Source organism: Pelecanus crispus, chromosome 7, assembly GCF_030463565.1.
Source record: "Pelecanus crispus isolate bPelCri1 chromosome 7, bPelCri1.pri, whole genome shotgun sequence".
NCBI lineage: Eukaryota > Metazoa > Chordata > Aves > Pelecaniformes > Pelecanidae > Pelecanus > Pelecanus crispus.
In genome coordinates this window covers 14640753-14653183 of record NC_134649.1, presented here as the reverse complement: position 1 = coordinate 14653183, position 12431 = coordinate 14640753, and the positions used below count along the sequence as shown (strand labels likewise).

General features: G+C 38.2%; 1 protein-coding gene across 3 annotated transcripts in view; it reads left to right on the top strand.

Moving 5' to 3' along the window:
- Window positions 1–12431, top strand: part of ATOSA (atos homolog A) — a 51486-nt gene that overhangs the window by 31994 nt on the left and 7061 nt on the right. For all 3 annotated transcript variants that reach the window (XM_075714490.1, XM_075714489.1, XM_075714488.1), the window contains 10 exons: window positions 462–646; window positions 1555–1757; window positions 2218–2343; window positions 2617–4468; window positions 4972–5088; window positions 6047–6126; window positions 6904–7012; window positions 7853–8011; window positions 9848–9916; window positions 10779–10978. In XM_075714490.1, the coding sequence (XP_075570605.1) occupies window positions 462–646; window positions 1555–1757; window positions 2218–2343; window positions 2617–4468; window positions 4972–5088; window positions 6047–6126; window positions 6904–7012; window positions 7853–8011; window positions 9848–9916; window positions 10779–10978 (3100 nt within the window). The remainder of the gene's footprint in view (window positions 1–461; window positions 647–1554; window positions 1758–2217; window positions 2344–2616; window positions 4469–4971; window positions 5089–6046; window positions 6127–6903; window positions 7013–7852; window positions 8012–9847; window positions 9917–10778; window positions 10979–12431) is intronic.

The following is a 12431-nucleotide window of genomic DNA, read 5'->3' as shown; positions in this document are numbered from 1 at the left end:
TATTCAATTTTTAATGTGTTTTATGATGTATTGTGGCTTCTCTTTCTGTCTGTCACATGATACTAACGATGCCAAGTCATACTGCTATCAGGCTTCTCCCACTAGAGCCTAGGCAACTTTTTTCTTCTAGAGAAGCTGTGATCCAGCTGTGGTTCACAAGACAAACAGTTGTTTCTCAGCACTGCTGAAATCTGGTGCATTGACCAGTTACTACATGAAGCTTTCTTTAGAGTATTTCTAATTTTGTCTGCTTGCAGTGACAATGTTATGAGATGAGGAAAGATGTTTTGTGGTGGTGCAGTAACTTGGGCCTTATGGGGAGTGCAGCCCATCTGACACAAAGATCCATTTCCCATAGCTCTCGTTTTAAGTGTAAATTGAAACAAACTGCGGCGTCAGCCAACAGTTGAAAGCTTGTTGTACAGCAGATGTCGTTATTTTTTGTCTTTTTGAAATGACAGATACTTTGGATGAATACTTTGAGTATGAAGCTGAGGAGTTCCTGGTCTCCTTGGCCTTGTTGATCACCGAAGGTCGAACGCCTGAGTATTCGATCAAGGGCAGAACAGAGGGCTTTCATTGCCCGCCGGCACAATCAAGTCAGCCGCCAACAACTAAGCATGAATGCAGCGACAAACTGGCTCAGGTATGATGGTACCCATTTCATTTCAAGTGTCGTGGCATTCATCCATGATTAAAGTCAGCTGAGAACCCCACAGTAGATTCACAGTTAAGCATGAATAACAATTGCTTTCTGTCAGTCCTGCATTTAAACGAGTATGTAATTCGGTATCATACTACTAATAGATCTGTCCTTAAAATGAGAGATTATTAAGCCTTTTATCCTTGAACATGAAATTCTGCATGACTACCTGAATGTAGCACCTATTAGAGTCTTTATTGTGCAAATGGTGAGTGCTATACTTAGCATTCTTGGTCTGGGTTTCTGGTTGGGGTTTTTGGGTGGTTTGGTTTTTTTTGTTGGGTGGGGTTTTTTTGTTTGTTTGGTTGGTTTTTTTGAGAAAATGTAGGCTGACTTGCCTAACTTTGCTTTTCCAGGTATTCTTGAAAAGTCAGTGATCCAAAAACCACAAGCACATCAAATCTAGCTAGTCTATTTGGAAGTAAGATTGGGGCATCCCATCTCAAGTAAAAGTTCCTAAGTACTGTGTGAATTTAAGTTATTATTAATGCAGAAGTTAGCCCGCTCCAAGACACAGATTTATAAAGATACTGCTTGAGTGAGTGTGTCTATCCAAGAGGATGACTTGTGGAGAAAGAAGTACAAGGGAACGAAGTATAGTGGTTGGGGAAATGTATTTTTATGAGCTCTTTTGATTTTCTACAGAAGTTGCTCAAATGGCAACCATAAAGGATTTGTTAATTATTTTTCATTTAATAGCTCTGGAATTTTATCTCTGATTTGGTGAAACCTAGTTTACAGAATTTGACCCTTACCCTTTTCCAGTACTTTGGACCATGTTTTTAAAGTACATTTAAATCTGGCTAGATTTTTATGGCTTAACATATGTTGACATTTTTTCTTTCCCTCAGTGTCGTCAAGCCAGGCGAACCAGATCTGAGGTTATGCTACTGTGGAAGAACAGTATTCCAATCATGGTAGAAGTGATGCTACTTCCAGACTGTTGCTATAGTGATGAAGGGCCCACCACCGAGGGGAATGATTTGAATGATCCTGCAATCAAACAAGATGCATTGCTGTTAGAAAGGTGGATTTTGGAGCCAGTTCCTCGACAGTAAGTTGGATATTAGGATTAGCTGATAATTGCAAGAATCTTGTCATATTAAAGTCCTTAAAGTAATCAGTTAGTGGTTTTGCGCTGGCCCTCTGCCATGAGGACTGATCTAAGACCACCACTATTTACTAGTGAAATCTAAGCAGCTTTTAATCTTAGTCTTCCTGTGCTCATACTTTCTGCAGTGTACATTGTGCAATGCAAAGTATGAAATGCTGCTAGCTGAAAATGGTCATTTTTTTATACATTAGTTGTTATGTTAAATTGTATGAATTATTATGTGGATAAAAGCAAATCAGACTCTGTAATTCTCAAAATGTTTGAGGGGTTTCATTGTTTTGCTTGATTCAGCTGTGTTTTGTTTTCAGAATGAAGATCTGAAAATATCCTAGTTCTAGTTCTAATAGTTCTTTCTGTATATTCTTGCCACCATCCGTGTGTTTCTCTCAATCCTTTTCAGGAGTGGAGATCGATTTATTGAAGAGAAGACCCTTTTATTGGCTGTTCGCTCATTTGTTTTCTTCTCTCAGCTAAGCGCATGGCTGAGCGTTTCACATGGTGCTGTTCCCCGAAACATTCTGTACAGGTACGTCTGGAATGGAAAAAAACTTGTTTGCTGTTTGCAGGTTGTTGCAACTTGTCTTAAAACCATTATTCCCTCCTGTTTTCCTGTTTGCTTTCAGAAGGTGCCACGTTGTTGGTCCAGTACTTTGGTGGTTCTATAGGATTTGTATACTTCACAAAGTACAGCAGTTGCTGGTGTCTCTAGTACTTTTTCTTAGACGTTGGTGTTATGAAGTAGATAATTAAAGACTCTTCATTTAGGTATTTCTGTAAATGCCCTTCTGTATTGTTTCAGGGTGAGCGCTGCAGATGTTGACTTGCAATGGACATTCTCCCAGACACCAACTGAACACGTCTTTCCTGTTCCTAATGTTTCTCACAATGTGGCCTTGAGAGTCAGCGTCCAGTCCTTGCCCAGACAATCGAACTACCCGGTTTTGACTTGTAGTATTCACACCAACCTTAGCTTTTACGAAAAGCAAATGCAAGAGCGTAAGTTACATCAGCACAGTGATTCCAGTGTGGCACAGCAATGCAGTACCTCCAGTCCGCAGCGCTTCTGTGGGAAACAGACATGGACAACAACACCTGAAGGCCTACTTAATGGAAAAAAGACGCCTGAATTTACTACATCTATCAGAAATTTAAAACTTTATCCATCTACTGGACTTGGATCTGACTTTGGGGCTTCGCAGTCTAAAGTTCAGTGCTATAATGCTACAGTAGACAGTAAGACACAGTCTCATGAAACACCTGTCAGAACTCTTAAATCCTTTTCTCTAGTTGATTCCCGTGTTTCAAATAGTCGTTGCTCTCATCAGCCCACAGGAGAAACCAATCCTTTGATAGGCTCTTTACTTCAAGAGCGACAAGAAGTCATCGCAAGGATTGCTCAGCACTTGGTTCACTGTGATCCAGCTACTTCACCAGTTGTTGCTGGACATCCATTCAACATACATGAAAATAGCTCAGCTACACCGAAAGCTTTTCGGAGTACTTATGAAGATGAAAACTTGCCAAGGAAAGGCAAAGAAACCTCCCCTGTTTCTATTGCCAATTTAGACAATGCGATACAAGAAGATGGTGGTGAAGGCAAAACTAGAACAATACCAGAGATCACACGGCTTGATGCCCGTGTTCCAGTGAACCACTGTGGCCGTCAGTCAACAGGAGAGAGTAATCCCCTGATCGATTCTCTGCTCCAGGAGCGGCAGGAGGTGATAGCAAGGATTGCCCAACACTTGATTCATTGTGATCCAGCTACTTCTCATGTTACTGGACGTCCATTCAAAGTGCATGAGACTAGCCCAGTTACTTCAAAAATTTTCCGAAGTACATATGAAGATGAAAATTTGCTGAAGAAAGGCAAGGAACCGTCTTCTGTTTCTTTTGCTAAATCCGATTTTTCTTTGTTAGAAGACAGTGGTAAATCAAGGATGAAGACACCTGATACTCCTATCAGTCCTTCTAGGTTTGATGGAGAACTGAAGGCTTCTCTGAAGCTCCAAGCAAGAAGAAAATTGGTTTTAGCAAAACCCAGTGAAGCTGTCCGAAATGCATTTCATCAGACTTCAAATAAAACTTCTCATGCATTTACTACCATTCACACATCATCATCATGTATTAAAGAAAAGAAATCTGAATTGCCAGGTAAATCGGAAATGATACATTCTGGTTATGCACAGAAAGACCAGGTAACCAACAGAATTAAACAGTATTCAAATTTCAGCAGCATTGATGAACAGATTTGCACAAATAAACTTAAAGAAAGAACAGTTGTTAGTGAGAACAATAGCACAGACAGTTTTAACAATTTACAGATAGACAAATGCAGAATACTTGAAGGTACAAAAAAAGCAACTGTAATGCAGGTATCCGACTCTTTGCACAAAAATGAGCTCAAGTGTTTAGATAAAGACTCAAAAAACCCCAATATTTATGAGCAAAATACTCAGCTTATTAGTATTGAAAATTATTTAAACAAAGACCATGACAGTTTCAAAAACAAAAGCAAACAAGATAAAACGAAAACTGCACATGATGAGAATGAAGACCCAATAGGCCTTGATTTCCAAAGCACTTCTCAGAAGAAACCTACAGAAGATGGCATACTTAAGTGTGAGCGGCTGAAGAACCCAGATGTGCAGGTAAATACGTAGAGGAAAAGACCAATTCCTGTAGCTGCTCTTAGATAGCTTGTACCCTCTATCTGCTAAGGACCAATACGAAGAGGGATTTAAGTCTGGCTTTGTAGGAAGCAGCATGTTACTATTGTTGTCTTGGTCTGAAGTAATGTTTGGCTGGTAATGCCTCCCCCATACCTTCTTAATTAGAAGTTTAACCTTGAGAAGAACATTGTCTTGTTCTGCTCATGGTGATAGCATTATGAACCACGGTTTCCATAGGCAGTTAGGCATTCTGTCTTTTTATAAATATACCAGTGTCTGAATATGGTATGTGATCTTTAGTGAGCAGTCTGTGTGATTGTAGATTGAGTCAAGAGGAATTTATACTGAATATTTCATAAGATGCTAGTGTGATGCAGATCCACCTGGTTCAGAAGCCTTCTCCATTACAGCAAACAAATATTACCATGATAGGCCATTGAAATATCTCATTGATATCTTGAGTAAATTTGTTTTGCTGACAGAAAGCACTGTCTCTAAAACACACAAATTTATGGCGGAAACATAATTTTCGATCCTTGGATGGAACTTCAACCAAGGCTTTTCATCCCAGAACTGGATTGCCTCTGCTTTCAAGTCCTGTAAGTTATTGTTGAAATGTATCTTACCTTTTGAATGAGAAAGGAAGTATTTTGTTCTTTTAATGTCTGTGTATGGTAGAAAATTTGACAAATTACCTAGGTGAAGTGGGTGTGTTTACTTTCAGTGTCAGAGTGAATACTCTTGCAAGTGGAAATTTGAGAGTTAACACTCAAATGAAGTTGAACAATAATTCTGGAAAAGAGAATATTAAAGAGGTAGTTGTTGAGATCCTATCAAGATTAACAAAAGGTGACATTAGAAAATTCTATGGCAAAAAAATGCTTCAGTGCTATTTTAGAGCACGAAAGAAAGCATTTTGAAGATTAGTGTTTTAAGTGTAAGCTAACATGTTTTGTCACTGAAGAGTTTTTGTGTGAGTTATTAATACCTGATTGCCTATTATTCCAAAGCTTTTGTTTCTGTGAACAGTTTGTACCGTATATTCTTCAGCAATCAGAAATGTCATTGAATGACTAAGTGATACAAAGCTGCTGTGATAAGACAGAGACATTGGGGAAGTGTTACAGTTCTTGGTAGGTTGTTGGGAGTTTTAAAGAAAAAAGCAGTCTCAATTAAAACTACTGAAGTAGTGATGTTCTGTAATCAACACATGATATGTTTTATTCTTCACTGCTTGTAAAGACTGTCATATTTTCAGGGAACTTGGATGGAAATTGTTACAGCCTGTTTATTAGTAATGTTCTGTACCATTCCAAAGAGATGTCAGCCTCTTGAATGAGTCTTTATTTAGAGTACTTCCTGTGAATCGGAATTTACAGTCTTGTAATTAATAATTTTAGAATTTTCTTCACTAAGCTTAGAATGTATAGGAATTACTCTCTTCTCTGTTTTTATAATTTTGTAATATCATGCCGATTCTTGCCAAACTTGTGCTTACTTGGCAAAATTGTCCTTACTAGAGGTACAGTTTTCAAATTAGCATCTTTGCCTCTTGAGGTTCCTCAAAGGAAAACACAGTCTGGGTGCTTTGATCTGGATTCATCAGTGCTGCAGCTGAAATGTCTGTCTGCAAGAAGGTATGTTTTATTTACCAGAAACTTTAAGAATGTTTTGGGAGACATAATGTATATACATACCTGTATGCAACAACCAAGCATATTAGCAAAGACAAAAAATGGGTGCATTTCAAAATAATCCTTATTTTGAAATAAGGCTTGGCAGCCAAGTTGCCCCAGGGGTCTCCAGGTTAGCATGACTCATGGTATGAAAGCTGCTGCTGGGACAGACTCTGTCCCATGCAGGGGTAGGTATGCTGTAAGATACGCTTGAATTTTCAAACAGAAAGGATAGTAATTGTTGATTCTTCACATCAGTTTTATTTTTGTGTTATGTTTTGTTCTTAGTGTTGAACGGGTTAAACATTTTGCCTTAACTTGTTCAGAGAACTTAACTTCTGAAAGGGACCAACCATGACCTTTTATACATTAATACACATAACATTAACAGCTTCTAGTATGGTAGTTTCATGTGGGAAACTTCAGGATATGAGACCAAAATATCTGCATACAAGAGAAAATCATCTGATGCTTTGGTTCCTGCTAATGGATTTAATGAACAACCTAAATTTTTATTGTCTTTATCCCTTGTAATGTAAAACTTCTGAAAGGAATTTTTCAATTAACTAGAAAATGTTTTGCTAAAGTTTTAACAGGCAATGTTCAACTGTTACTTCTTTAGGATAACATTTTGTAATACAGCAAGTAAATGATTCTTTCTAGAGCTGTTTATACCCAGAAGACAAAAGCAAATGTGTTCATCCTGTGTATTTATTCTGTCCTTTTTTTTTTTAATAGCCCACAACAATGTATAAACAGAGACAGTGATCCAGAGAGCCATGGGAAACCTTTTCTAAGTTCTAGTGCTCCACCAGTAACAAGTCTTAGCCTTCTGGGAAACTTCGAGGTATTGCATATACTCTAGAATTCTTGTGGTATTTTTAGTATTCTTCTGTACTGCTTTTAAAAGTGCATTACTGTGAATAATTCCAGCCTGATTACAATGTAAAAGTTCATAACTAAACTGAATAAAATTTGGTTTGATTTCCATCTGTAAAGGCACATATTTCACACCCCAGACATCATCTGGCTCAGAGATTCAGATACGATGAGTTGCTTAAAACTTTTATTTCCCACTATGGTCAAGTTAGGAGGTGTTCTGTTGACTTAAATGAGATTTAACAACCTGTAATTATTCATGTTTATAGTGTATATACCTAGAAAAAAGGATTTACATTTTTACTTTTAAAGTGTACTTAATAGGTCACAAAAGCTGTGTTAAATCAGTGTAGTAAACAATGTATTTGAAGTGTAGCCTCCAGCTTTTCACTTCATGTAGCATATCAAATATCAACAACTAATAGGTAGTGTGTTAACGGGTTGTATCATACTCCATATTTGTGAAATATGGAGTGAATATGTTGAGGAAAGAGACAGATTCTAGATTATTTTTTTCAGACAGTATATGTCAAGGAAAATCATACATAGATCCTACTGCAATAAAATTCTGTGTGGGCTTTTGCACCAGTTTCAGGAGGGTGAAGACTGGATTTGGACGATACTTTCTCTTAAACCACTATCATCTTGCTGAATGTTCTGCTGTTCATAATTTTTGCCTCGTTGATTTTTGTCAGGTCACCTTATGAAAGACCCAAGTTCTTATGTCAGCTTTTTTCCTTGTTTGCTGCTTAGTTTTGCTATAATTTGAGGCATTCTCAACCTAAGCTGCATGTGTGTTGTTTTTCAGGAATCTGTCCTGAATTTTCGCTTAGACCCGCTCGGCGTCGTGGAGGGTTTCACAGCGGAAGTGGGAGCAAGTGGAGTCTTTTGTCCCACACACATGACTCTGCCAGTTGAAGTGTCATTCTACAGCGTTTCGGATGATAATGCACCTTCTCCTTACATGGTAAGTGTGTGGTTGGATTTATTTAAAATGAATTCTGATAGGTGGAGGTGAAGAATAAGAGCTTGGTGAGTAGAGGGTTCAGGAAGTGGGGATTTGCAAGGACCTGGGTTATTTTCAACTGCTTGTGATGGAGTTCTTCTGTCCCTTCTTCCTATCCCTAATTAGTGCTTTTCCTCCCATTGCTCTGCCCCAACATACAACTGCTCTCATGTTGGGATATTGAACGTATTTGTCTCCCTTCACGCTCAAGTGATCAACCCTAACCATCTCTTTTTATTCATCTAACTTAAAATACGCAGTGAGGCAATAGCTGGACTTAATGGGATACTTTTTTTTTTTTTGTCCCAACAAGCAGCTGCCCTGGGCAACTAACCACCCTGCCAGCAAGTGGCTTAGGTGCAGGCCAAGGTACAATTGCTGATGGGGGGACCTTAGACTCAGAAGTTGTTGAGGCCTTTCTTTTAAAGCAAATATTGTCTGAGCTAGTGTGACATGCAGCACCCTCACAAGCTGCATGGTTTGCTGATGTTTGCACCAACACGGTGTTTGCGCTCTCTGTATCCATGTACTAATTCTGTTCCACATTTCTACAATGACAGCGTGGTTTTTGGATGTCTAAAAGTGCTTCCTTGTAAAAAGCAAAAGATGTCTTGGGTGCTAGCATTGAATCAGATGGATAGATTTGTTCTGAACACCTGTTAAGGAATCTCAATGTTACCTGGGTGGCAGATCCAATTTTTAGAGATTTTTGGATGTGTATGTCTGTCTAAAATATAGTAAATAGTCTGTTTAAACATGTAAGTAAAGCACTGAACATCTCATTATCCCAATATTTAGATTTTTTAATTCATAGCACTTGCCATATTTCTGATCTGTTTTTAAAAGTATTCAGAAAATGAATTGGCTTTGCAAGTTAAGTTTGAGTAATAAGCTGAGTTTAAACTTGTATATGTCTTCTCTTAACCACTGCAAAGAAGTATCTATTGTTTTGCTTTCATCTTTCTAGATTATTTCACGTGATTTTCCAGGAGGTGAAGGGATTCTGGTGTTCTTCAAATGGTTAAAGTAGCATTGCTTATTTTCCTAGCTGGGTTTCATTGTTTCAGGCTTTTCCACATGCTCTAAACATACTATTAGGGCTGAGTCTCCCAGGATTAATACAACATTTGTATAGTGCCTCCATCATCAGAAACATTGTTTCTGTCTGTGTAGCTAGTTTCTCTGCTCTGGGGTCTCTTTTTTTTGTTTGTTTGTGTGTGGGGGTGTTGTTCAGTCCAGTGCAGCGGGGTACAACAGTTGTGCTCTGCAGGTTAATCAAATGTGTGCTCCAGGGCAGTACCCTAAGGGTGGCCTCAGCAGTGTTACAGCACTGTGTGGGGCACTGAGACAAAAGCAGATGTCATCATCGCTAAAGTTTGGATTAGAATGGAAGATTAAGTGCATCTGCTGCCTTTGAAAAGCAGAAATTAATTCTGTGAGATTTGGGTATTATTGGTGTGACTGTAGGTGATGTAAAAATGGAAAGGAGGAGACAAATCTTCCATTTTAACTTACAAGCTGTTTTGAAAAGAAAGCTCTACTTTACTGTAGCTTCCTGACTGCTTCCTGACTTCAAGAGGAGGAGTACCCCCTATTGCACAGCTTTTAATGATCTGCCAAAGTATCTGTAAGGCCCCTACTGTTGATATTTAACTGCATCTTAAATGCATTGCCTTCTCTATTTTTAGTTTTTATACATTACTGATTGCTTGTCGAATAAATACAATTACATGAATAGAACATTTTGATTTGTTTATATCTCTCCCTGTGAACTAAATGTGTGTCTTTTTTTTCTAGGGTGTAATTACTTTAGAGTCCCTTGGTAAAAGGGGTTATCGGGTACCGCCTTCAGGAACAATACAAGTGGTACGTACTCAGCAGATATGGGTGCCTTGAAACCACTAATATCAAGAAAATCATGCAGAGGAGATGAGGTTATTGGAGATGAGCATGAAGCTAGCAGTGGAAATGTGCATCTCTGTAGGTACTGTAGTTGTTCAAAGTAGAAATCTGTGTGTAATTTGTGGGACAAAAAAGACTCCCAACCTTTGAACCCATCTGTGCTGTGAAGAGACTTAAAATCAGTTACTGAAGATTCCGAATAGTTGGGGACACCGTGGCTTTGAAGAAGTAATGGAGAAGTAATTAGGCCACAGTCCAAATTCTGAAATCCTTCTAAAGGGATTAAGATTAAATACTCAGTTGTATCTAAATTTTGTAGCATTTTAACACCACCTATTTTCTGTAATAAAATCAGAAAGTAGATCACAGTCATTGCATAGAACCAACAATCTGCCTCTTTCTTTCAAGAACCCCATCTAGGGTAACACATTGGTAATTTCAGGCTTAAAAGCAGAGCCCACTACTGTGCTTCCTGTGAGTGTATTGTGTCTAGAAAACAGTGTAGACAAAATGCTGACTGGAAAAATAAACAAAAAAGGGGATGCAGATTAGCAAAGTAATAGTAGTCATATACTAGTGTTTCATTCAGATGAGGTTGTTTTTAGTATTATATTTAAAAATGGGAATTGCTACTAGCTGAAGTGTTGAAAACCAGAAAAATTGCACAATGCTTTTACATAAATGTTGCTGTATAGCACTGGAACAAAGTGCATAGAGGACAGTGACTATTCTGGCAGGTGGAGTTTGTGGTTTGTTGTTTTTTTTTTTTTTTTTTTTTAATTTGTTATCTCTAAAGAGTGTTGTATTGAACTGTTTGTATTTTCAGACCTTATTTAACCCTAACAAAACTGTGGTGAAGATGTTCGTGGTGATCTATGACTTGAGAGAAATGCCAGCTAATCATCAAACATTCCTACGGCAAAGAACTTTTTCTGTTCCTGTAAGACGAGAAATCAAGAGAACCGTCAATAAAGAAAATAGTCAACAGACTGAAGAAAGGCTACTACGCTACCTCATACATCTGAGGTAAGCTTCTTGGAATTAAAAAAAAAACACAATAAAACAAACAAAAACCGTGAACCCAAAACCAAACAAACCAACCCACAAAAAACTAGTACCTGCCAAAATTTATCTCATGCTTTCTTTCCCAGCCAGCCTTTCTGTATACAGATTTATTTTAAAAAAAGAATGCTTTTAACTTGGTCTTTAAGCTAGACAGTAGAGGAATAAGAGCTAATAAATAATTTGGATTCTGCTTGGGAACAACAAAATTAAAATATAGAGCTCTTTCTTGGCATTGAAGTATTTTGTATAACCTTGTAAAGCTTAATTCTTTTCTTAGCAAGAGAGATTTTTGTTCTGCCTGGATCAATGTACTTTTTTGAGGTTACAGGAAATAGTGAGTGTGGATGTCACATGGGCAAAAGCCAAAACTAAGGATCAACGTAGAGAAGGTTCCCAGTGTCCTACACACATGCCTCTTCACCAGAATAGCTTGTAATGTGAAAAGCATTCGGAGTAACTCCTGAAAATGCAGTGTTTAGTGGTAAAAATGTAAATACCTGTTTTATGATGCAATACTGCTGATAATGCCTTTCACATTATAAAATATTCACACAATCTTCCTTAAATCATTTACAAAGCACTGCCTGAAACCAGATACCATGCTGCTGTTCTCAGGATGTTCTGGAGACTGCAGTTCAAAGCAAAGGAGGAATGACGGATATACTCTGCAGTTTGCAGACTTTTGCCTGTGTTATTGTAGTAAACAAACCACGTATGTGCAGACGCAGTGCTTTCATTGCAGCACTTGGAAACCTGACGGCAGCTGACATTCTGAAGCGAGCAAGCAGAAAATTATCAAATCTCTTACACTTTTCTCTTTAACTTGTAGAGTTACTTCTGGTACATATTATTTTCCCTATTTAGTGGCATTGATTTCTACCCAGCAGTCTTTTGAAACACAGCTTTGTCTAGGGCAGTGAGTCCAGGCCCAGCTTTCCCATTAAATGAAAGTTGACAGTCATAAGAAACGTGTTGGTTTACTGGAGTGTGAAAATAGCATCATGATGAGGCTGTTGAACTGTGTTTCCATTCTGAATTTTAGCCTGGATTGAAATTCATCCTTTCAAGCTACACCAACTTGCCATGTCTCACTTGACCTTAACCACCTTCTAAAAATTTTCTTCTGGGGTAAATTCTGAAAAAGAGTATGGAGTCCAAATAAAAGGCTCTATTCACATGTAATGTTGATCTAAGTGGTGCAGAGGAACTGGGGACAGGCATCAGCTGCAGAGGTGAGCAAAAATCTGTGGCCAGCCAGGTCTGGTGTACAGGCCTGAAGAGTAGTAGACTTGTGTCCCTTTTCAGTTTCTGCTTTTATGTAGTTTGTAAATTTGTTGTAGACAGACCCAATAATTACTTCTATTTGAAGGCAAACCCGCTTTCTTCTCTGTTGTCTTTTATAGCTAAAGTCGTC